We start from the raw sequence: 25,567 nt of genomic DNA, 5'->3' as shown, positions 1-25,567 counted from the left end.
CTTTTACATGACAAAGCCGCCAATTCTGACACACGCCTAGCTGAAGCTAGGGCCAACAGCATGACCACTTTCCACGTGAGATACTTTAGCTCCACCGTCTTAAGTGGCTCAAACCAATGGGATTTCAGGAAAGCCAAAACCACGTTAAGATCCCAAGGTGCCACTGATGGCACAAAAGGAGGCTGAATATGCAGCACTCCCTTAACAAACATCTGAACCTCAGGCAGTGAAGCCAGTTCTTTTTGAAAGAAAATGGATAGGGACGAAATCAGGACTTTTATGTACCCTAATTTCAGGCCCATAGTCACACCCGACTGTAGGAAGTGCAGGAATCGACCCAGTTGGAATTCCTCTGTAGGGGCCTTCCTGGCCTCACACCAAGCAACATATTTTCGCCATATACGGTGATAATGTTTCGCTGTCACGTCCTTCCTAGCCTTTATCAGCGTAGGAATAACTGCTTCCAGAATGCCCTTTTCTGCTAGGATCCGGTGTTCAACCGCCATGCCGTCAAACGCAGCCGCGGTAAGTCTTGGAACAGACAGGGCCCCTGTTGTAACAGGTCCTGTCTGAGAGGCAGAGGCCATGGGTCCTCTGTGAGCATTTCTTGCAATTCCGGGTACCAAGTCCTTCTTGGCCAATCCGGAACAATGAGTATTGTTCTCACTCCTCTTTTTCTTATAATTCTCAGCACCTTTGGTATGAGAGGAAGAGGAGGAAACACATAGACCGACTGGAGCACCCACGGTGTTACCAGTGCGTCCACAGCTATCGCCTGAGGGTCCCTGGACCTGGCGCAATATCTTTTTAGCTTTTTGTTGAGACGGGACGCCATCATGTCCACCTGTGGCAGTTCCCATCGATTTGCAATCTGCGTGAAGACTTCTTGATGAAGTCCCCACTCTCCCGGGTGGAGGTCGTGTCTGCTGAGGAAGTCTGCTTCCCAGTTGTCCACTCCCGGAATGAATACTGCTGACAGTACTAATACGTGAATCTCCGCCCACCGAAGAATCCTGGTGGCTTCTGCCATTGCCACCCTGCTTCTTGTGCCGCCCTGGCGGTTTACATGGGCCACTGCCGTGATGTTGTCTGACTGAATCAGCACCGGTTGGTTTCAAAGCAGAGGCTCCGCTTGACTCAGGGCGTTGTATATGGCCCTTAGTTCCAGGATATTGATGTGCAGACAAGTCTCCTGACTTGACCACAACCCTTGGAAGTTTCTTCCTTGAGTGACTGCCCCCCACCCTCGGAGGCTTGCATCCGTGGTCACCAGGACCCAGTCCTGTATGCCGAATCTGCGGCCCTCGAGGAGGTGAGCACCTTGTAGCCACCACAGAAGAGACACCCTGGCCCTTGGGGACAGGGTGATCATCCGATGCATCTGAAGATGCGATCCGAACCACTTGTCCAGCAGATCCCACTGAAAGATCCTCGCATGGAACCTGCCGAAGGGAATGGCTTCGTAAGACGCCACCATCTTTCCCAGGACTCGTGTGCAGTGATGCACCGACACCTGTTTTGGCTTTAGGAGGTCTCTGACCAGAGTCACGAGCTCCTGAGCCTTCTCCTCCGGGAGAAACACCTTCTTCTGGTCTGTGTCCAGAATCATGCCCAGGAAGGGCAGACGCGTCGCAGGAATCAGCTGCGACTTTGGAATGTTCAGAATCCAGCCGTGCTGACGCAACACTTCCTGAGAGTGTGCTACACTGATCAGCAACTGCTCCCTGGACCTCGCCTTTATGAGGAGATCGTCCAAGTATGGGATAATTGTAACCCCTTGCTTCCGAAGGAGCACCATCATCTCCGCCATCACTTTGGTAAAAACTCTCGGTGCCAGTCCCGTACCACAAACCCGTCCTGATGAGGCGGATAAATGGGGACATGCAAGTAAGCATCCTTGATGTCCAGAGACACCATATAATCCCCTTCCTCCAGGCTTGCAATGACCGCTCTGAGCGATTCCATTTTGAACTTGAATTTTTTCAGATAAAAGTTCAGGGATTTTAAATTTAAAATGGGTCTGACTGAACCGTCCGGTTTCGGTACCACAAACATAGTGGAATAGTAGCCCCTTCCCCGTTGAAGGGGGGGACCTCTACCACCACTTTCTGGAGAAAAAGTTTGTGAATTGCCTCCACCACTATCTCCCTTTCCATGGGGGAAGCTGGTAAGGCCGATTTTAGGTAACGGTGAGGAGGCATCACCTCGAATTCCAGCTTGTATCCCTGAGACACAATTTGTATAGCCCAAGGATCCACCTGTGAGCGAACCCACTGGTGGCTGAAATGTCGGAGATGCACCCCCACAGCTCCTGGCTCCGCCTGTGGAGCCCCAGCGTCATGCGGTGGATTTAGTGGAAGCTGGGGAAGACTTTTGTTCCTGGGAACTAGCTGCGTGGTGCAGCTTTTTTCCTCTACCCCTGCCTCTGGCAAGAAAGGACGCACCTCTGACCTTCTTGCTCCTCTGAGAACGAAAGGACTGCATTTGGTAATACGGTGCTTTCTTAGGTTGTGGAGGGACATAAGGCAAGAAATTTGACTTCCCAGCCGTAGCTGTGGAAACTAGGTCCGAGAGACCGTCCCCAAACAATTCCTCACCCTTATAAGGTAAAACCTCCATGTGTTTTTTAGAGTCGGTATCCCCTGTCCATTGCCGAGTCCATAAGACCCTTCTGGCAGAAATGGACATAGCGTTAACTCTAGGGCCCAGCAGGCAAATGTCCCTCTGGGCATCCCGCATATATAGGACCGCGTCCTTGATATGTGCCAGGGTCAGTAGAACAGTGTCCCTGTCCAGGGTATCCAACTCCTCAGACAGAGAATCCGTCCATGCAGCTACCGCACTACACATCCAGGCCGAAGCAATTGCTGGCCTCAGCTGTGTGCCAGAATATATACTGACTTCAGGATAGCTTCCTGCTTTCTATCCGCAGGATCCTTTAGGGCGGCCGTATCCGGAGACGGCAGGGCCACCTTCTTAGACAAGCGTGTCAACGCCTTGTCTACCCTAGGGGAGGATTCCCAGCGTAACCTGTCCGTTGGCGGGAAAGGATACTCCATAAGTAATCTCTTGGAAACTATCACCTTCCTGTCAGGGGAATCCCACGCTTTTTCACATAATTCATTTAATTCATGTGAAGGGGGAAAAGTCACTTCATGCTTTTTCTCCCCATACATATAAATCCTCTTGTCAGGGACAGGATTTTCCTCAGAAATGTGTAATACATCCTTCATAGCTACAATCATGTAGCGTATGGCTTTAGTCATTTTAGGCTGCAACTTTGCCTCATCGTCATCGACACTGGAGTCAGATTCCGTGTCGACATCTGTGTCAACTATCTGGGATAGTGTGCGCTTTTGGGACCCTGACGGCCTCTGCGCTGTAGGATCAGGCACGGGTTGAGACCCTGCCTGTCCCCCGGTTACAGTTTTATCCAATCTGTTATGCAAGGAGTTTACATTATCATTTAACACCTTCCACATATCCATCCAATAAGGTGTCGGCACCGTCGGCGGCGACACCACACTCAGCTGCACTTGTTCTGCCTCCACGTATCCTTCCTCATCAAACATGTCGACACAGGCGTACCGACACACAGCACACACACAGGGAATGCTCTGACTGAGGACAGGACCCCACAAAGGCTTTTGGGGAGACAGAGAGAGAGTATGCCAGCACACACCCCAGCGCTATATAACCCAGGGATTACACTGTAACTTAGTGTTTACCCTGTAGCTGCTGTTAATATATATATTGCGCCTAAATTTATGTGCCCCCCCTCTCTTTTTTACCCTCTATTGCACCTGTATACTGCAGGGGAGAGCCTGGGGAGCGTCTTTCCAGCGGATCTGTGAAGAGAAAATGGCGCTGGTGTGCTGAGGAAGAAGGCCCCGCCCCCTCAGCGGCGGGCTTCTGTCCCGCTTTAATGTGTAAAAAATGGCGGGGGCTCTGGCATATATACAGTCCCAGACTGTATATATGTCTCTTTTTGCCAAAAAAGGTATTTAATTGCTGCCCAGGGCGCCCCCCCCCCCCCCCCCTGCGCCCTGCACCCTACAGTGACCGGAGTGTGCGGTGTGCTGTGGGAGCAATGGCGCACAGCTGCAGTGCTGTGCGCTACCTTAAGTGAAGACAGAAGTCTTCAGCCGCCGATTTCGATGTCTTCATGCTTCTGCTGCTTCTGTTCTTCTGGCTCTGCGAGGGGGACGGCGGCGCGGCTCCGGGAACGGACGATCAAGGTTAGGTACCTGTGTTCGATCCCTCTGGAGCTAATGGTGTCCAGTAGCCTAAGAAGCGCTACCTAGCTGCCGTGAGTAGGTTTGCTTCTCTCCCCTCAGTCCCTCGTAGCAGAGAGTCTGTTGCCAGCAGAAGCTCTCTGAAAACAAAAAACCTAACAAAATACCGGAGAGAGAATTGACTAACATAGGAGAGGAATGGGTTAAACATCCTGTGAGGGGTGGACCTAGCTGTGAGGTAGTACAGCCTTAGGAAAGGGGGAGGGTTAAGGTATATATAGGCTGGAGTGGCCATTTTAGGTCTCTTTGCTTGCTGAAATTTCTTGTGAGTACTGCTTGGCAGATTTTCATTAAATTCATTCGAATTTAATTTCATTCGTTTAAATTTACAAGTTTATTTAACTTGAAAGCATGGCCTCCAGCCGCCCACGCCGGTTCGCTGGCGCCCCAGCCCGTTACCTGTCTGGTGAGGCTGGCCCCGGGGCAGGGGTGCCCGGCTCCGATGTGGCCATTTCTTCCCCTGGGGCCCCTCTGAGAGCTAGGGGTACGGAGCGTAGAACCCGCTCCGCTGGGGAGATGGACGGGTCCCCCTCACGGAGTGGGGCGACCAACAGCCCTCACCTCCGGAGTCGGCCAGGGGTGCCGGGTACACGGGCGCCCGCGGGCGCGCGTCGGCGCGCCCTGCCGGGCGCCTTTCGGCATCCGCTCTGGTAGCTCCCGCACCCGCTCTCTTGCCGGGGCCGGGTAGAGGCCTCAGGTGGGGGGCGGGAACCGGTCGGGAGAACGCTACGATCCGGGCTGGGCCTGTTGCGGTGCCCAGCGCGCGATCGACCAGGAGCCTGGGCCTGCCGGCGGGTGCTCTGGGAGAGACCGCAGCTGTGGGCGCTCAGGCAGCAAGTGGTGGGGCGCGCGCACAGCGTGCGCGCGCGCCCACACGAGGCTCCGGCGGCGTCTCTCGCGCACGAGTGCGCGCAGCGGCGCCGCAGCCCTCCGTGTCCCCCCAGCCCTCTTCGTTACGGCCGGAGTCCGGCGCGACGAGGGGGGGGGAGGAGGCCTGGCAGGGATCAACCAGGTAGTGGGGTGATCTATAACAGTGGTGCTGGGGACCCAGTACCACGGGCAATTATTTCCTCACGGCGCGGGGCCAACCCTGCTGGCGGTGCTGGCTCCGTCAGGCGGGGGGTGGGCCTCAGTGAGGGGTTAGAGCAGAGGTCAGGCATCACTCCAGGGGGGCGGGGGCGGGTGGGTCCGGAAGTATACCCGTTTTTAGAGACCCTGGCGTTATTTCCCCCCCCCCCCCGGGGCCGGCCTGGCCGCGGGCCAGATGGGTCTGGGTTGCCTATGCCCAGCGGTGGCTCTAATCGCCGCGTGCCCCCGGCAAGGCAGTCATCAGGTGACGACGCGGCGTTACAAGGTCACGCTGAACCGCCCGGGGCGTTCGCTGCGGCCCTTGCCACGGTGGTGGCGGCATTGGGTCCGCTCGCCGCGGCCCCGGAGCTCGAGGGCGGGTCCAGGGAGGCGGCGGACGGCGCGGGCGCAGGTGCCTTTTCAGCCGCCCAGAGGGTTGCACGCGCGTGCCGGGAGCTGGGGGCGGCCGCAGCGCAGCTGCATTTACAGCCAAGGCGGGACGAGAGTTTGCAGTCACCTCGCACGCCGGCCTTAGGTCGGGCTGGGCGCACGCCATTTTTGTTGTCCGGGTCCCCTCCCCCTTTTCTGCCCACAGATGTTCAAGCGGATGCAAGGGTGTCAGAATCGGAGGACGAGGATGTTACATATGTCGCGACGGAGGAGTCTGGATCTGACCAATCTACGGCTTCAGGTGAGGCGGAGCAATTGGGGTCGGTTTCTAGTACGCCCTCGGGTTCGCGCAGCTCTTCCCCTTCCTCCTCCTCTTCCTCTTCTTCCTCTGCTTCCTCCTCTTCCCTTTCTTCGGCAAAGTCCGACGTCAGTAGTGCGACAAAGGCGAAGAAAAGGGCGATTAAATACGCCAAGAAGGCGGCTGGGCAACAGGAGAGGCGTAAGAGGCGAAGGCGGCTTAGCAAAGAATCTCGCAAGGCCAGGAAGCGACGCGACTTGCCAGGCGTGGTCCGCTGCGAATATACCGCTGTCATGCGGGGGCTTAGGGATAGCTGCAGCAAGAGTATTCGCAGGGGGGACTACGTAGATGTCTTCGTCTTGACTAAAGACGCTAAAAAAGAGTTTAAGGCGGCAACCGCTAAGAAGGGCATAGGGGCCGAGGCGTTCCGCACGTTTGATAACTGGCTGGCGGGGTTTTGGGTTTTCGCGGCTTGCTACCTTGAAGACAGGCCAGACGAACATATGAATGTCATTCGGTACCTGCATCTCGTGCACGATATGCAACGCACGTCGGCGGGTGACGAATGGCGTAGGTATGATGAGGAATTCAGAGAGAAGCAGGACGGGTTACACGTTATGGACTTCGGTTTCAAGGACGTGGAGGTATGGCTTAAGGTCACCAGGGCCTCGCAGCAGGCCAAGGAGCCCCGGAGCGCAGGGGCGGACGGACACCGTGCTGGGCCGTCCGCCCATGCGCCCGGCGCGGACGGCGGGTCGGCCAAGCCGGGTAGGTCGGCCGTCCGGGCTGGGAAACAGCCCGCAACGAAAGGATTATGTTTCGCGTTTAACAACGCTGCATGTTCCTACGGCAAGCAGTGTCGGTTCCGTCACGCTTGCCTCCATTGCGGGGGTTCCCACCCTGCCTCCTCCTGCTTCAAGAATACTCGGCAGGGTCCCCGTTCTAAGCAATCCTACTCGAGAGGGGCACCCGGCGGGGGCGCCCCACAGGGCGCCAACGCCAATTAGGTTAAAGGCTATGAGTAAATGGTTGGATTGGTATCCGAATAGGGAGGATGCCAGGTTTTTATATGCAGGTTTTAGTTTTGGTTTCCGCTTGCCTGTTGCGAGCGATGTTACAGTTCGGGCACAGAGGAACCTCCAGTCTGCTCGGGCCTTGCCTTTAGTGTTGCGGGAAAAGGTCGATAAGGAGGTCAGGCTGGGCAGGATGGAGGGGCCGTTTGCAACACCTTCAGTGGCGGGTCTCGTCATCTCCCCGGTGGGGGTGGTCCCCAAGAAAACACCCGGTTCCTTCCGACTGATCCAACACCTTTCCTACCCAGCGGGGTCCTCGGTCAACGACGCTATACCTCCGGGTCATTGCTCGGTAGTGTATTAGTCATTTGACGAGGCGCTTAATTTGGTCCGCAGCTACGGCGCCGGTGCCCTCATGGCAAAGATTGACGTCGAATCCGCTATTCGGTTGCTACCCCTCCATCCGGACTCATTCCGTTTTATGGGTTTCCGGATTGGATCGGAATATTTCATTGACAAATGTTTGCCGATGGGATGTTCTGTTTCATGCTCGTATTTTGAACGTTTTAGCACCTTCCTGCATTGGTGCGTGGAGTCTTCATCGGGTGGGCACGGGGTTGCCCACTACCTCGACGATTTCCTTTGTGTAGGGCCGGCGGATTCGCCACGGTGCGGCAACTTGCTTTTCAGTATACGAGCTTTGTTTTGTCACTTCGGAGTGCCAGTGGCCGAGGACAAAACGGAGGGACCGGTGTCTTGCCTCTCATTTCTGGGAATCGAGATCGACACGGTGGCAGGCGAATGTCGCCTTCCTTTGGACAAAGTGGCTAAGCTTCGCGAAGCCATTGGCCAATTCATGGGTTCGCGCAAGGTTAAGCTGCGGCAGGCACAATCCTTGCTGGGCATGTTTAACTTTGCTTGTCGGGTCATCCCGATGGGCAGGGTTTTCTGCCGGAAGTTAGAAAGAGCGACCGCGGGGTGTGCTAGGCCGCACCACTTTGTACGCTTGCCCGCTGAGTTAAAAAGGGATCTGGCTGTATGGGCCTCGTTCCTGGAGGATTTCAACGGTGTGCGCATATGGCAGGCACCAACGGTCGACAGCACCAGATTGCAGCTTTTCACCGACGCGGCAGGAGCCTCCGGTTTTGGTTGCTATCTTGAGGGATCTTGGTGCGCGGCATCATGGCCGGCGGGCTGGCACCAGGCGGGTTTGACTAAGGACTTCTGCTCCTGGAACTCTTTCCCATCATGGTTGCGCTGGAAATCTGGGGCGAGCGGCTAGCGCATCGCCGCATCCTGTTCAGATGCGACAATCTGGGCGTGGTGCACGCGATTAACAACCAGAGGGCAAAATCGCTGGTAGTGCTTCGGGTGCTAGGGCAGTTGCTGCTTACTTGCCTGCGCAGGAACGTGTGGTTCCGGGCACAACACGTACCGGGTTTAGAGAATGGGGTCGCTGACGCGCTATCACGAGGGCAATGGGAGAGATTTTACTGGTTGGCTCCTGAAGCCGAGGAACAAGGTTTTCATTGTCCCGGTTATGTCTGGCAGGTCATCGAGCCGGACTGGAAGGTCTAGCACTACGTTCGGTAGCGCCATCCACGCTTAAGGCTTACAAGCAGGCCTGGGGCGAATGGGAAGAATTTGCTAGAGGACGGAAGCAACGAGGTAAGAGCGGGCATCGGATGATGCTTTCTTTTATTTGGCAGCTTTATGTTTCGGGTAGGTCTAGAGCGGTGGTGTCCCGGTACTTGGCTGGCATTGCATTCTTCTGCAGAATTAAGGGTGTTCCCGATTTGACGAAAAGTGGCATTCTGCTTAAGGCTATGAAAGGATGGGCGTGCGTGGCGCCTACGCCGCCTGACAGAAGGCGGCCCATTGATGCGGCGTTGCTGCCAGGCATCATTGGGTCGGTTGGAGCCATCGCATCATCTATGTTTGAATCGCTGCTTTTTAGATTGGCGTTCTCTATGGCTTACCACGGCGCCTTTAGGATATCGGAGTTGGTAGCGCCTTCTAAGCAAACTGATTCGCGCATGCTAGTAGAGGACGTAGTGGTGAGTGGGAGGTCCTTGCTGTGCAGATTGCGACGCTCTAAGACGGACCAGGTGGGGAAGGGCCGATGGGTCACCCTGGTTCCGGCACTTGAGGAGAGCATATGCCCAGTACGGTTGGCAGTACAATATGAGGCAGTGAGGCCCGACTGTCGGGGGTCGTGGTTGCTGCACTATGACGGGCTGCCAGTAACGAAGTTCCAATTTCGGTGGATGATGGGTCGCTGTCTGACGAGCATGGGCCTTTCCCCCTCCCACTTCGGTACACACTCCTTCCGCATTGGGGCTGCTACGGCGGCAGCGGCCGCGGGTTTTTCGGGAGCCCAAATCCAGGCGGTGGGACGATGGAAGTCGTCCTGTTATAAGCGGTACATTCGCCCCGTCGCCTGAGATACTTTGCTTAAGCGTAGCTTGCATCAATAAGTTAGAGTAAGATAATGTTTTGCTTGGTGTTATGCATATGTTATGTTCGCTGTATGTTGGTTCGTTTACCCGTGTGTGATCCTACTCAGGGATTAGCCACTTGCCGCTGCGGGCGTGAGCCGGCAGCGGGGGTCAGGAGTTATTTTGCGATTTTTGCCTGACTTGACGGACTGAATTCTAATCTTTAATTCGGCTAATCTGTTCTAATCAAAGTCCCTCAGCAGGTTTTTATGCTTTCACCTCCAGCTGAGTTATTTCATGTTTTACCCCTTTTTATACCCCCCCCCCCCTTGTTAATTTCGTTTTGATTCTTTTGCCTTTCCCTTAATGTCTTAATGCTTTTACTTCAAATTGGCTAGGAGCTCGGGAGATCGGCTAGGCCGTGACTGCTGCGACATTAGGAAACAATAAAAAAAAATTTTTTTCTTTTGGCAGATCCTTCAGGTTAACATAATACATGCTATGGCGTAGAATTATAGTAACACATTTTACCCCTTTTTTCCTTCCATTCAGGTTGTTTCGCTGATGGCTTGTCCGTTTGGGTGGTCGGCCACTCGTATGTCTTCTGGGCAGCAAGGTTTTTGGCCTCTGATACTTCTCAGAGGTTTCCTAGAGGTCAGGGAATCAGATGGCTTGGTTGGCGAGGTATGATGTGGACAGATCTATTGAGTAGACTAGTCAGTCAGGCCAGGAAGCATGGAGTTCCCAAGGTTTTGGTTGTCCACTTAGGTGGCAACGACCTAGGGAAGAGGACTTCCTTGGAGCTACGGTGGGCCATGATACAAGATCTGGCAAAGGTGGCCGCAGCATGGACCAATTGTATATTGGTATTTTCCCTGATGGTGCCAAGGTTGAGTTGGCGAGGTGTGGAGGACGGACGCGTAATAGATGAGGCCAGGATAAAGGTGAATGGGGCGGTGGCGAAGTGGGTCTTGGCCCACGGAGGTAAAGTCGTTCGCCATCCTAAGATTCGGTTCCGAGACAAACACCTTTTTCGGCCTGATGGTGTGCATCTATCCAATGAGGGGATGATGTTTTTCCTGGAGGATCTGTTCCTAGTGTTGCAGGAGTTAGGGTAGTTTATGGTGGCGGTGCGAGGACTCTGGGATGGAGTCCTTCGCTGTTGGCGGAAAAGAACGGCAGTTTGTAGTTGTATGGTTTTTTATAGGTAGTAAGTTTCAGTGTTATTATGGTTTAGGTGCACTCACCTCCATCGACTTAATTGCCGCTCGACCACCCATCCGGGAGGCAGCGGCAGGGCACCCAGGAGCGGTGGGAAGTCACTGTGGGGGTTGTGTTGACACCTATTACCGGTTTGGATAGGGTGCTGGACGGTTCCGGTCAGTTTACCAATTTAAGTTTACCAATAGTTTAATAGAGCCGTTCTTTTTTCTGCCACCATTATGCCGGCTGATTCGGCATCTTAACAAAATTTTCCCAATTACAGGTTTTGCTATGGTTAGGGTCAAATAAATAGCTAGCAATTTTTCTGCCAAAATCATGTCTCCGTGTCTTTATTTACTGGTATAGAAGGTAACTAAGGTTTACTTCAATAAAAGGGGTCCACCAAATATCACTAGGATGTTTAGGAGAGAGAATTGACTAACATAGGAGAGGAATGGGTTAAACATCCTGTGAGGGGTGGACCTAGCTGTGAGGTAGTACAGCCTTAGGAAAGGGGGAGGGTTAAGGTATATATAGGCTGGAGTGGCCATTTTAGGTCTCTTTGCTTGCTGAAATTTCTTCCCGCCCTCCCGCCCTAAGGGTAGAGGTTGTTTTGTTTGACGCGGAGTGCATTGGCGGTTAATTGATTAGCTGTTTTCATTCGTTGGCTATTTATAGGCGGAAAAGAACGGCAGTTTGTAGTTGTATGGTTTTTTATAGGTAGTAAGTTTCAGTGTTATTATGGTTTAGGTGCACTCACCTCCATCGACTTAATGGCCGCTCGACCACCCATCCGGGAGGCAGCGGCAGGGCACCCAGGAGCGGTGGGAAGTCACTGTGGGGGTTGTGTTGACACCTATTACCGGTTTGGATAGGGTGCTGGACGGTTCCGGTCAGTTTACCAATTTAAGTTTACCAATAGTTTAATAGAGCCGTTCTTTTTTCTGCCACCATTATGCCGGCTGATTCGGCATCTTAACAAAATTTTCCCAATTACAGGTTTTGCTATGGTTAGGGTCAAATAAATAGCTAGCAATTTTTCTGCCAAAATCATGTCTCCGTGTCTTTATTTACTGGTATAGAAGGTAACTAAGGTTTACTTCAATAAAAGGGGTCCACCAAATATCACTAGGATGTTTAGGAGAGAGAATTGACTAACATAGGAGAGGAATGGGTTAAACATCCTGTGAGGGGTGGACCTAGCTGTGAGGTAGTACAGCCTTAGGAAAGGGGGAGGGTTAAGGTATATATAGGCTGGAGTGGCCATTTTAGGTCTCTTTGCTTGCTGAAATTTCTTCCCGCCCTCCCGCCCTAAGGGTAGAGGTTGTTTTGTTTGACGCGGAGTGCATTGGCGGTTAATTGATTAGCTGTTTTCATTCGTTGGCTATTTATAGGCGGAAAAGAACGGCAGTTTGTAGTTGTATGGTTTTTTATAGGTAGTAAGTTTCAGTGTTATTATGGTTTAGGTGCACTCACCTCCATCGACTTAATGGCCGCTCGACCACCCATCCGGGAGGCAGCGGCAGGGCACCCAGGAGCGGTGGGAAGTCACTGTGGGGGTTGTGTTGACACCTATTACCGGTTTGGATAGGGTGCTGGACGGTTCCGGTCAGTTTACCAATTTAAGTTTACCAATAGTTTAATAGAGCCGTTCTTTTTTCTGCCACCATTATGCCGGCTGATTCGGCATCTTAACAAAATTTTCCCAATTACAGGTTTTGCTATGGTTAGGGTCAAATAAATAGCTAGCAATTTTTCTGCCAAAATCATGTCTCCGTGTCTTTATTTACTGGTATAGAAGGTAACTAAGGTTTACTTCAATAAAAGGGGTCCACCAAATATCACTAGGATGTTTATTCTAATCTAGCAAGCTCAGGAGAGCCCACTAGGAGCACCCAGCTCGGCCGGGCACAGATTCTAACTGAGGTCGGGAGGAGGGGCATAGAGGGAGGAGCCAGTGCACACCAGATAGTACTAAATCTTTCTTTAGAGTGCCCAGTCTCCTGCGGAGCCCGCTATTCCCCATGGTCCTTACGGAGTCCCCAGCATCCACTAGGACGTTAGAGAAATAACATAAAGGCACTCGCTTTTCCAGCTCATTGGAAAAAGCAAAACAAGCCAGCACTCACGGTTTAGATGAGAAAACGAAGAAGATTTATTCCATATCAAGGCGACAAGTGTACATACAGGCTGTGCCTGTATGTACACTTGTCGCCTTGATATGGAATAAATCTTCTTCGTTTTCTCATCTAAACCATGAGTGCTGGCTTGTTTAGCTTTTTCCAATGAGCTGGAAAAGCGAGTACCTTTATATATATATATATATATATACACACACACACACACACACACACACACACACACACACACACACACATATAATATATATTACAATAGTAAAACAGGAATAAATATATATTAAGTACCAGCAAAGCCCAGTGAAGTGGAAAAGATAATCAAACAAGAAAAGGATAGAAGCAGAACATATTATGTAAATGAGAGAAGGGGATGGGTTGACAATTGAAAGGGTGGGGAGGATTGGAGTAATAAAATAGGATTAAATACACAATATACAGTAGTATAACATAAATAGGGTGAGAAGTGGATAATAGAAAATAACTGATTTGGAGGAGAGTATATGGGTGGACTGCAGAAATAAAAGACAAAAGGGCCACATGAAACAGAAATGTAAACAGTACATATAGAGGCTGCAGAGGAGAGAAAATGGAAACAGTTTCAAAAGATATTTGGGGGTGGGATGGAGGAGTTATAAGGCAAATCCTGTTCTATAAATATAAAAAATGTTTTTATTTATGAATTGCAAACAAGTGTGCTCGATAATGGAGCACACACCTTCTCATGTTCTGTGTTTATTGCTCTCTCTTCCTCTACTAGTTTTAAGGGCCCCATACACTTCCGCGACATGCCAGACGGACATGTCGCGGGCAATCACCCCCGGCAGCCTCTCGGGGGGGGGGGGGGGTGGCAGGATCGCCCACGATACATCGTATGCTGTCCTTCTGCATACGATGTATCTTGGGCGATCCTGGGCGATCCCAACCACGCCTGCGGGGTCGGACCAGATTAAATGTGCAGCACATTCAATTTGGAGGATCCGATCCGATGCTCATGGGAACACGCATCGGATTGGATCGGACACGCCTCCAAAATGCCCGATTTCATCTGATATATCGGGCCGAATGCTCGAAATTGGATGAAATCGGGCATTATGGTCCTAGTGTATGGGGCCCTTTAGTTCATTTACTGCATGTGGTTAACATTACAGTATATCCACTTCCATTCCAGTATATAGATTCCAGAACACTGATTTCTGTATCTCCTCAGTTTGTTTGATCGAAAAGTTTCCAGTTAGTCACATTGCCTCAGTCTCTAATATATATATATATATATATATATATATATATATAGAAACAGAAAGTTCAGCACTCACCAAAATAGGCTTACTAATCCTCACAACATCAATTAATAAATGAATAAATGATGGGGGTTTAGTTAGTGAATTGGCCAATGCACGGAAGCCTGCAAACCGCTCGCCAAGGTACCCCACCTTCATGCAGGTCCTACACTATCACAAAATCATAAAAATTAAAACCTGGCAACTGTGTAACCAAGGATTAACCCTATATTTTTGAGTAGGTGGCCATGGGCTACATGCACCCCACCCTATTAGTGGCAAGTGCGGATACTGCACCCCGCTTCTGGGGTGGCGAGTGCTGTGGTTTTCTATTTGTTGGTATATTTTAGGGTTAATCCTTGGTTAACTCATTAACTGTGGCCACAAGCTTTGTTCATGCACCCCTATTATCTTAAACCTGTGTCAGCTGCCCTTCAGTAATTTATCAGCCAGTGTCAGGTGACTAGTGTACCTTTAAAAGCCATGGAGTTCATGGCAGGCACACCTTAAACCAAGTGGGCATATTTGCAGTTATATTATGTGATACAGTTGCCAGGTTTTATTTTTTATGATTTTGTGATACTGATACTGCATGAAGGTGGGGGTACCTTGGCGAGCGGTTTGCAGGCTTCCGTGCATTGGCCAATTCACTAACTAAACCCCCATCATTTATTCATTTATTCATTGATGTGAGGATAAGTGAGCTTATTTTGGTGAGTGCTGAACTTTCTGTTTCTATATTTTTGAGTAGGTGGCCATGGGCTACATGCACCCCACCCTATTAGTGGCGAGCGCGGATACTGCACCCCGCTTCTGAGGTGGCGAGTGCTGTGGTTTTCTATTTGTGGGTATATATATATATATATATATATATATCCAAATGGTAAACTCCGGCAATCCTAAATTGGCTGCATGAACCTTGCTCCGGTGCCCTCCACCCAGGGGGGATACCCCAGCATGAACAGGAACAAAATGAGGCGGCACTCAGAGGCTAGTGAAAAAAATACTTGTATTGACAAAAGGTTAACGTTTCGGGGACGTGCTCCCCTTCCTCAGAACAACTTGAAAATGTGACAAAGAACACTTAAATACAATTCACTTACCCCCAAGAAGCCTCCCACCAGCGGCGTCCTCCCTCGGCACATTGCCCGCAGCTCCGGTCTGTCATTTCCGGCTTCCGGCGGCGAAGCGGTGATGACGCAGCAGGACACTGGGCGGTAGCCATGGCAACCGCCCAGTGTCCTGCTGCGTCATCACCGCTTCGCCGCCGGAAGCCGGAAATGACAGACCGGAGCTGCGGGCAACGTGCCGAGGGAGGACGCCGCTGGTGGGAGGCTTCTTGGGGGGTAAGTGAATTGTATTTAAGTGTTCTTTGTCACATTTTCAAGTTGTTCTGAGGAAGGGGAGCACGTCCCCGAAACGTTAACCTTTTGTCAATACAAGTATTTTTTTTCACTAGCCTCTGAGTGCCGCCTCATTTTGTTCCTATATATATATATATATATATATATATAATGTATCTTTGTGTGGGTAGTCCGGCACTCCCAGTAAATAACAAATGATGCATGGGTGCCCTCCGTGAACATAAGATAACAGACAGCGGTACTTTTGATGCAAACATTTCGGGGCCTGCAGCCCCTTTGTCAAAGTCCCGGAGTGCCGCTGTCTGTTTGTTCTGCTATATATATATTTATATACAGTATATATATTTTTATATATATATATATATATATATATATATATATGTACTGGCAGGGACTCGAAGAAGGGATATGAAAAACAATTCTGAGGGCGCTAGTGGTGTTTGTTAACAACCAAATGATAATAATGTGTAAGACAGCTGTATAGTACCAGTAATCTAAAAGTCTTTGTAAGACACAAACTCCTTTAAATAAATAAAATGTTATATTCATATATTCATTCAGATGGTGGTAAATTAAAAACAAAATAACACAGAACCCAACACGTTTTGTCCCAAAGGACTTCTTCAGGGGCAAGTATCAATATTTATAGGCAAATATGATATACAGGAGTATGTCGCTAGAAGTGCCAGGTTTGAAATAGTCTGAAAACAGATCGGTTTTCCACGTGGGAAATCACTACAGAATTAATTAAAATCGGATAGAAATCTTCAAACAAAGAAGGTCCCTAACAGGAACTTTATATATGGTTACCCACGATTATATTGGACCAATGAAGCATATGAACAAAGGGAACACTATGGAACAATTACTGTTTCCAATGGGTGATAAATTGGATTCGCTGAACCAGCACCATAGCAGCCTGGCGTGTGTCTGTCAGAGTTCCAATAGTGAAGTTCCTGTTAGGGACCTTCATTGTTTGAAGATTTTTATGTGTCATTTTGTTTTTCATTTACCACCATCTGAATGAATATCTGGTAAAAGCTATTTGTCCTGTTCATGTTGGATCAATCAATACATCAATGTAAAATCTGCTGTTAATCTGAGCTTAATTGCTCTTATGTGTGGTTCTGTAAAATAAATGTTATTTATTTAAAGGAGTTTGTGTCTTACAAAGACTTTTAGATTACTGGTACTATACAGCTGTCTTACACATTATTATCATTTGGTTGTTAACAAACACCACTAGCGCTCTCTCAGAATTGTTTTTCATATCCCTTCTTCGAGTCCCTTGCTAGCGGGGGGCTCTTCTAGAGGTGCTGCTGTCCATTCACTCTAGCGCTGTTGGGTATATTGTGATATATATATATATATATATATATATATATATATATATATATATGTATATATATATATATATATATATATATATTGTAACACAGGTAATGTAAATAAGGACTCGCAGGCAGGTTTTTCGGTTACAACCACAGTGTCTTTACTGGCATCAAACACTGTAGCACAGCATACGCAGGCTTGGGCCTGGTGACACAGGTACATACAGAAAAATGAAACATACCGACATAAAAGGTCCTAGCACTTCCCGTGCTCACAAGTTATACTGCTGCAGTGGCAATTTAGAAAGGACGGACTTATAAACTTCCACTATAAGAGGGTTATTCTGAGTTGATCGTAGCTGTGCTAAATTTAGCACAGCTATGACCATGAACCCAGACATGTGGGGGGACGCCCTGCATGTTAGTGCCGCCCCCCCCCCCCCAGAAGTGCAAAGGCATCTCAGAGGCGAACGCTGGGCACCGACAACTGGCATTAGCCGGCGCACTGCGGCGCAGGCACATGCGCAGTTCCGACCTGATCGCTGCACTGCGACAAACTGCAGCGAGCGATCGGGTCGGAATGACCCCCACTGACTCGAGCATTGCTTCTTTTCTTGTATAATGTACTATGCAGTGTGGAATTGTTTATGGCTCATTTCAAACTAGTTATGTCACATACTGGTTAATTTTAAGCCTCATCTTACTACCTCAGGGCAGATGTTCATCTACATCATCCCACTGAGGATGACTAGAACATTGAAGTACTAAAGTGTTATCATACTCTTCTTCTAGCTGCTGTGAATAATCACAGGAACACTCATTTGTTTTCACCACTATAACTTATTGATGGTTAGTATCCTATTAGCCACGATAAATTACCGTGGCTAATTACCTCACCCAGGGCTATCCAATTAGCCCCAATGCCAGCACTTATCGTGAAAAGAAGCCTTCTTTTCTCCAATCGCGGCCGGAAAAATAGATAAGTCTGCATTGTTTTCGCGGATCCTATGTGTTTTCGCGAGATGTAAAAAACAGAGTTTAATTGGAGACCCCAGAATAAAAATTGTAAAAAAAAAACAACAATTGCGTAACCCTCGTTTTTCGCATATGATTTTTTTTTAACAGTTAATAGGATACCATGTATAGTCCTCACATCCACATCCACATAAGTATATAAAGATACATTTCAAAGATATTTGCGGCAATTCAATTTACCAATCCAAATGCTTGCAAAACAGCAACGGACAGCAATTGTCTGTCACTGAAACACAGCTGCTATGCCATAATTACCAAGGTCAATTCTAGACCATGTGGAGTTTGGGAAGAAGGAATGATAATGTACACGAGGTGAGCCTTTCAATTTGAATATTTGTATACCGTAGGTACTGTAAGATGTACAATAGGTGCACAGTGGAAAAACAAACTCTCATAAATCTATAAGATTCAAATGGATTGTGAGTTACTAAAAGTATAATGTAGAAACATGTAAAATAATAATACAAAGGAGGAAATGCTATATACCAAGTGTGCATAAGATACATGTGATGATGAAAATAAAAATAGTCAGTGGCCAGGCCACCAAGTCAGAGATCACATCACAATGGTAAACCAGATCATACACAGACACATTACCCTATGTAAATGCCAAATTGCTTTCTAACAAATATTTAAAATGCCCGCTCTAATATATACTGCAGATGCCAGGCGCATCTTATTACCATATACGATAAAAGTGCGCTGTACGTCGCAAAACACTACATCCCTTAAGAGAAAACAACACACACACACACACACACACACACACACACACACACATTGTCTGAGTTCCAAAGCTCATTGATGTATATATTTGTTATTAAAAGGATATGTATTCAATATATCACAAAGTATAGTATATTTATAGTTACATGGTTACAATTTATACAGTAAGCAGTTAATACAAACTAAATCAAATACATACAGTTACCGCGATACAATTACCATATTTTGCTCAATGCTTTCTATGCTCCAGTTCCTCCATCTTTAGCTCACAACTCCAGCTAACAGAAGCAAAATATTACTAACACTCCATCTCGCTCAGGACCCAGGGGAAAAAAGGACAGAGACTTCTGTGTGTCTCTTCAGCAATACACTGTGTAGTTTGGGGGAGTGCACAGACTAGTCTAGGGGAGGGAACTTTCTCATTCATGATGAGTCACTGATCGGTTTATATGCAAACATGGTTCAGCCTTGAATACATCAAAAGGGCTGGCCAGAGTTTCCTGTCCATCACATGCTTGGAATATCCATTGTTCTAATAAGAGTGACTTCAGCTTTCATCCATTTAATCATAACTACTCATAGCAATGTGCTACAACTTAATAACAAGCATCAAATGAATCTACACATTAATCTGGTTACTGTAATACCAAACCCGACATGTCTATCTTGCTACGTTCCAATAATACACATACATGACGTTACTATATTAAATACATTTAAAATATTATGATGTCTGGCGCTTGATATGTTATAATTATGTGCTGTATGAAATATGTGTTGAATCTATCTCTGTGGCATGTATGAGTAAATGCGTATGTTACCGCATATTGCTGTGCTCGCTGTGCGTATTTGCAAGCATAGCGACTCATATGTGTGGAGTCTGTATGTTCTCTCTATGTAATATCTTTGACTTCGACACCCTAGAACAGTAGTTCCCAACCTCAGTCCTCAAGTACCCCCAACAGTTCATGTTTTCCAGGTCACCTATCAGTTAAACAGGTGTATTCATTACTTACTGACACATTTTAAAAGACCCACAGGTGGAGCTAATGATTTCACTTGCAATCCTGTGAGGAGACCTTGAAAATATGAACTGTCAGGGGTACTTGAGGACCGCGGTTGGGAACCACTGCCCTAGAATAAAGAAGTCACCAGAAAAAGACAACTGAAATTGATAGATCTTTGTGATAGCTTACCTCTGAATAAGCCACAATACTTTCTACATGCCAACAACATACCTATGGTAACTCATGATAACTGCAAGCGCTCCTAGGCTCCCATTTAGACCCGTTTAGATGCAAATAGAGGTGAGATTGATTACACTGCTACTCTGAAGAGCCTGCGGTTTCACCTAGATGTGTTAATGCACCTCTTTTTCTTTCATGAGTATGTATTGTGTCCTTTGTATGCACTTACCTTTGCCTATATATACTGGTTTGCTCCATTCACCCCAATACTTGCTTTTTGCACAGTGATTTTTTCTGGCTCTTATTTGTAATGAATATTTTTTGTCTTTGTCCAAATCAGAAAATGTATATTCCTCCATTTCAATGTCTGGTATATCCTGAAATATATAATGAATCATTTTTTACAATAACATATTTAGTTAAATCTATCTTCTACAAGTTATACATATGTACAAACATTGGGCCTAATTCAAACTTGATCGAAGATGTGCAAGAAAACGCACATCTATGATCAATTTCTTTGACATGCGGTGGGGGGGACGCTCAGCACAAGGCAAGTTGGACCCGCATGATGGATCCAGCCCCCCCCCCCCCCCTACGCAGACATGCGAGAGCATCGCACTGCGCCGATGCATTCGCATGTTTCGAGTAGCCCTCTGTCTGCGCAGCTAACTGGTGGATGGCCGGCGTTATCCACCAATCAGAGTGCTAACAGCCATTCACTGTATGAAAGCATGTGTAGGACCACAGAGATGGTGTAGGACCACAGGAGGAGCATGTTATGATCTTTTTAATTGGTTTCCTTGAACAAGTATGTGTAGGGGCCCCAGTGCATTGCCTACATTGCTGTTAAAACGGCCCTGTTAGAAATCCAGCATTGGGATTTATGTTCTTCAGATAGCAAGCAGTCCTTTGAGTACACAGTTTTTAATTCCAGGGAGAACCACCAACAAAGCGATGGCTAACTAATATGTTATTATACCCCTTGTAAGATGTTGATTATTCTGAGATATACAGTGCATCTGGAAAGTATTCACAGCGCTTCACTTTTTCCACAATTTGTTATGTTACAGCCTTATTCCAAAATGGAATAAATTCATTTTTCTCCTCAAAATTCTGCACACAATACCCCATAATGACAACATGAAAAAAGTAGAGATGTGCACTTGAAATTTTTCGGGTTTTGTGTTTTGGTTTTGGGTTCGGTTCCGCGGCCGTGTTTTGGGTTCGACCGCGTTTTGGCAAAACCTCACCGAATTTTTTTTGTCGGATTCGGGTGTGTTTTGGATTCGGGTGTTTTTTTCAAAAAACACTAAAAAACAGCTTAAATCATAGAATTTGGGGGTCATTTTGATCCCAAAGTATTATTAACCTCAAAAACCATAATTTCCACTCATTTTCAGTCTATTCTGAACACCTCACACCTCACAATATTATTTTTAGTCCTAAAATTTGCACCGAGGTCGCTGGATGACTAAGCTAAGCGACCCTAGTGGCCGACACAAACACCTGGCCCATCTAGGAGTGGCACTGCAGTGTCACGCAGGATGGCCCTTCCAAAAAAAACACTCCCCAAACAGCACATGACGCAAAGAAAAAAAGAGGCGCAATGAGGTAGCTGTGTGAGTAAGCTAAGCGACCCTAGTGGCCGACACAAACACCTGGCCCATCTAGGAGTGGCACTGCAGTGTCACGCAGGATGGCCCTTCCTAAAAACACTCCCCAAACAGCACATGACGCAAAGAAAAATGAAAGAAAAAAGAGGTGCAAGATGGAATTGTCCTTGGGCCCTCCCACCCACCCTTATGTTGTATAAACAGGACATGCACACTTTAACCAACCCATCATTTCAGTGACAGGGTCTACCACACGACTGTGACTGAAATGACGGGTTGGTTTGGACCCCCACCAAAAAAGAAGCAATTAATCTCTCCTTGCACAAACTGGCTCTACAGAGGCAAGATGTCAACCTCATCATCATCCTCCGATATATCACCGTGTACATCCCCCCTCCTCACAGATTATCAATTCGTCCCCACTGGAATCCACCATCTCAGCTCCCTGTGTACTTTGTGGAGGCAATTGCTGCTGGTCAATGTCTCCACGGAGGAATTGATTATAATTCATTTTAATGAACATCATCTTCTCCACATTTTCTGGAAGTAACCTCGTACGCCGATTGCTGACAAGGTGAGCGGCGGCACTAAACACTCTTTCGGAGTACACACTTGTGGGAGGGCAACTTAGGTAGAATAAAGCCAGTTTGTGCAAGGGTTTTCAAATTGCCTCTTTTTCCTGCCAGTATAAGTACGGACTGTCTGACGTGCCTACTTGGATGCGGTCACTCATATAATCCTCCACCATACTTTCAATGGGGAGAGAATCATATGCAGTGACAATAGACGACATGTCCGTAATTGTTGGCAGGTCCTTCAGTCCGGACCAGATGTCAGCATCAGCAGTCGCTCCAGACTGCCCTGCATCACCGCCAGCGGGTGGGCTCGGAATTCTGAGCCTTTTCCTCGCACCCCCAGTTGCGGGAGAATGTGAAGGAGGAGATGTTGACAGGTCGCGTTCCGCTTGACTTGACAATTTTGTCACCAGCAGGTCTTTGAACCCCAGCAGACTTGTGTCTGCTGGAAAGAGAGATCCAAGGTAGGTTTTAAATCTAGGATCGAGCACGGTGGCCAAAATGTAGTGCTCTGATTTCAACAGATTGACCACCCGTGAATCCTTGTTAAGCGAATTAAGGGCTCCATCCACAAGTCCCACATGCCTAGCGGAATCGCTCCGTGTTAGCTCCTCCTTCAATGTCTCCAGCTTCTTCTGCAAAAGCCTGATGAGGGGAATGACCTGACTCAGGCTGGCAGTGTCTGAACTGACTTCACGTGTGGCAAGTTCAAAGGGCAGCAGAACCTTGCACAACGTTGAAATCATTCTCCACTGCGCTTGAGACATGTGCATTCCACCTCCTATATCGTGCTCAATTGTATAGGCTTGAATGGCCTTTTGCTACTCCTCCAACCTCTGAAGCATATATAGGGTTGAATTCCACCTCGTTACCACTTCTTGCTTCAGATGATGGCAGGGCAGGTTCAGGCGTTTTTAGTGGTGCTCCAGTCTTCTGTACGTGGTGCCTGTACGCCAAAAGTGTCCCGCAATTCTTCTGGCCACCGACAGCATCTCTTGCACGCCCCTCTCGTTTTTTAAAAAATTCTGCACCACCAAATTCAAGGTATGTGCAAAACATGGGACGTGCTGGAATTTGCCCATATTTAATGCACACACAATATTGCTGGCGTTGTCCGATGCCACAAATCCACAGGAGAGTCCAATTGGGGTAAGCCATTCCGCAATGATCTTCCTCAGTTGCCGTAAGAGGTTTTCAGCTGTGTGCGTATTCTGGAAACCGGTGATACAAAGCGTAGCCTGCCTAGGAACGAGTTGGCATTTGCGAGATGCTGCTACTGGTGCCGCCGCTGCTGTTCTTGCGGCGGGAGTCCATACATCTACACAGTGGGCTGTCACAGTCATATAGTCCTGACCCTGCCCTGCTCCACTTGTCCACATGTCCGTGGTTAAGTGGACATTGGGTACAACTGCATTTTTTAGGACACTGGTGAGTCTTTTTCTGACGTCCGTGTACATTCTCGGTATCGCCTGCCTAGAGAAGTGGAACCTAGATGGTATTTGGTAACGGGGGCACACTACCTCAATAAATTGTCTAGTTCCCTGTGAACTAACGGCGGATACCGGACGCACGTCTAACACCAACATAGTTGTCAAGGCCTCAGTTATCCGCTTTGCAACAGGATGACTGCTGTGATATTTCATCTTCCTCGCAAATGACTGTTGGACAGTCAATTGCTTACTGGAAGTAGTACAAGTGGTCTTCCGACTTCCCCTCTGGGATGACCATCGACTCCCAGCAGCAACAACAGCAGCGTCAGCAGCAGTAGGCGTTACACGCAAGGATGCATCGGAGGAATCCCAGGCAGGAGAGGACTCGTCAGAATTGCCAGTGACATGGCCTGCAGGACTATTGGCATTCCCTGGGAAGTAGGAAATTGACACTGAGGGAGTTGGTGGGGTGGTTTGCGTGAGCTTGGTTACAAGAGGAAGGGATTTACTGGTCAGTGGACTGCTTCCGCTGTCGCCCAAAGTTTTTGAACTTGTCACTGACTTATTATGAATGCGCTGCAGGTGACGTATAAGGGAGGATGTTCTGAGGTGGTTAACGTCCTTACCCCTACTTATTACAGCTTGACAAAGGCAACACACGGCTTGACAAATGTTGTCCGCATTTCTGTTGAAATACTTCCACACCGAAGAGCTGATTTTTTTGGTATTTTGACCAGGCATGTCAATGGCCATATTCCTCCCACGGACAACAGGTGTCTCCCCGGGTGCCTGACTTAAACAAACCACCTCACCATCAGAATCCTCCTTGTCAATTTCCTCCCCAGCGCCAGCAACACCCATATCCTCCTCGTCCTGGTGTACTTCAACACTGACATCTTCAATCTGACTATCAGGAACTGGACTGCGGGTGCTCCTTCCAGCACTTGCAGGGGGCGTGCAAATGGTGGAAGGCGCATGCTCTTCACGTCCAGTGTTGGGAAGGTCAGGCATCGCAACCGACACAATTGGACTCTCCTTGTGGATTTGGGATTTCGAAGAACGCACAGTTCTTTGCTGTGCTTTTGCCAGCTTAAGTCTTTTCATTTTTCTAGCGAGAGGCTGAGTGCTTCCATCCTCATGTGAAGCTGAACCACTAGCCATGAACATAGGCCAGGGCCTCAGCCGTTCCTTGCCACTCCGTGTGGTAAATGGCATATTGGCAAGTTTACGCTTCTCCGACGATTTTATTTTAGATTTTTGAGTCCTTTTTTTACTGATATTTGGTGTTTTGGATTTTACATGCTCTGTACTATGACATTGGGCATCGGCCTTGGCAGACGACGTTGCTGGCATTTCATCGTCTCGGCCATGACTAGTGGCAGCAGCTTCAGCACGAGGTGGAAGTGGATCTTGATCTTTCCCTATTTTTGGAACCTCAACATTTTTGTTCTCCATATTTTAATAGGCACAACTAAAAGGCACCTCAGGTAAACAATGGAGATGGATGGATACTAGTATACTTATGGATGACGAGCGACTGCCGACACAGAGGTAGCTACAGCCGTGGACTACCGTACTGTGTCTGCTGCTAATATAGACTGGATGATAATGAGATAAAATTAAAATATATATATATATCACACTAGTACTGCAGCCGGACAGGTATATATTATGTAATGACGGACCTGCTGGACACTGTCTGTCAGCACTGCAGACTCCTAGAGTAAGCTACTAGTATCAAGAAGATAGAAAAAAAAACCACGGGTAGGTGGTATACAATTATGGATGGACCAGCGACTGCCGACACAGAGGTAGCTACAGCCGTGGACTACCGTACTGTGTCTGCTGCTAATATAGACTGGATGATAATGAGATAAAATTAAAATATATATATATATATCACACTAGTACTGCAGCCGGACAGGTATATATTATGTAATGACGGACCTGCTGGACACTGTCTGCAGAATGCGTTTATAAAAACACCACACGACGAGTGTTTAACTTTTTCAGGCAGACAATCACAATATACTGGTGGTCAGCAGACAATCACAATACTGTTGGTCAGTGGTCACTGGTCAGTCACACTGGCAGTGGCACTCTGGCAGCAAAAGTGTGCACTGTACTTAAATGTACTCCTGCTATAACTGCTCCCCAGTCTCCCCCACAATTAAGCTGTGTGA

The 25,567-nt window shown here is 48.2% G+C and overlaps 1 protein-coding gene across 1 annotated transcript in view; it reads right to left on the bottom strand.

The window, feature by feature from the left end:
- Positions 1–25,567, bottom strand: part of LOC135051286 (interleukin-5 receptor subunit alpha-like) — a 118,984-nt gene that overhangs the window by 5,765 nt on the left and 87,652 nt on the right. Inside the window, exon 8 of the mRNA XM_063957354.1 lies at positions 19,993–20,140. Coding sequence (XP_063813424.1) covers positions 19,993–20,140 — 148 coding nt within the window. The remainder of the gene's footprint in view (positions 1–19,992; positions 20,141–25,567) is intronic.

The sequence above is a fragment of the Pseudophryne corroboree genome, chromosome 2, assembly GCF_028390025.1.
Source record: "Pseudophryne corroboree isolate aPseCor3 chromosome 2, aPseCor3.hap2, whole genome shotgun sequence".
In the NCBI taxonomy this organism is placed as follows: domain Eukaryota; kingdom Metazoa; phylum Chordata; class Amphibia; order Anura; family Myobatrachidae; genus Pseudophryne; species Pseudophryne corroboree.
This window is presented reverse-complemented; position numbering and strand designations above follow the sequence as displayed.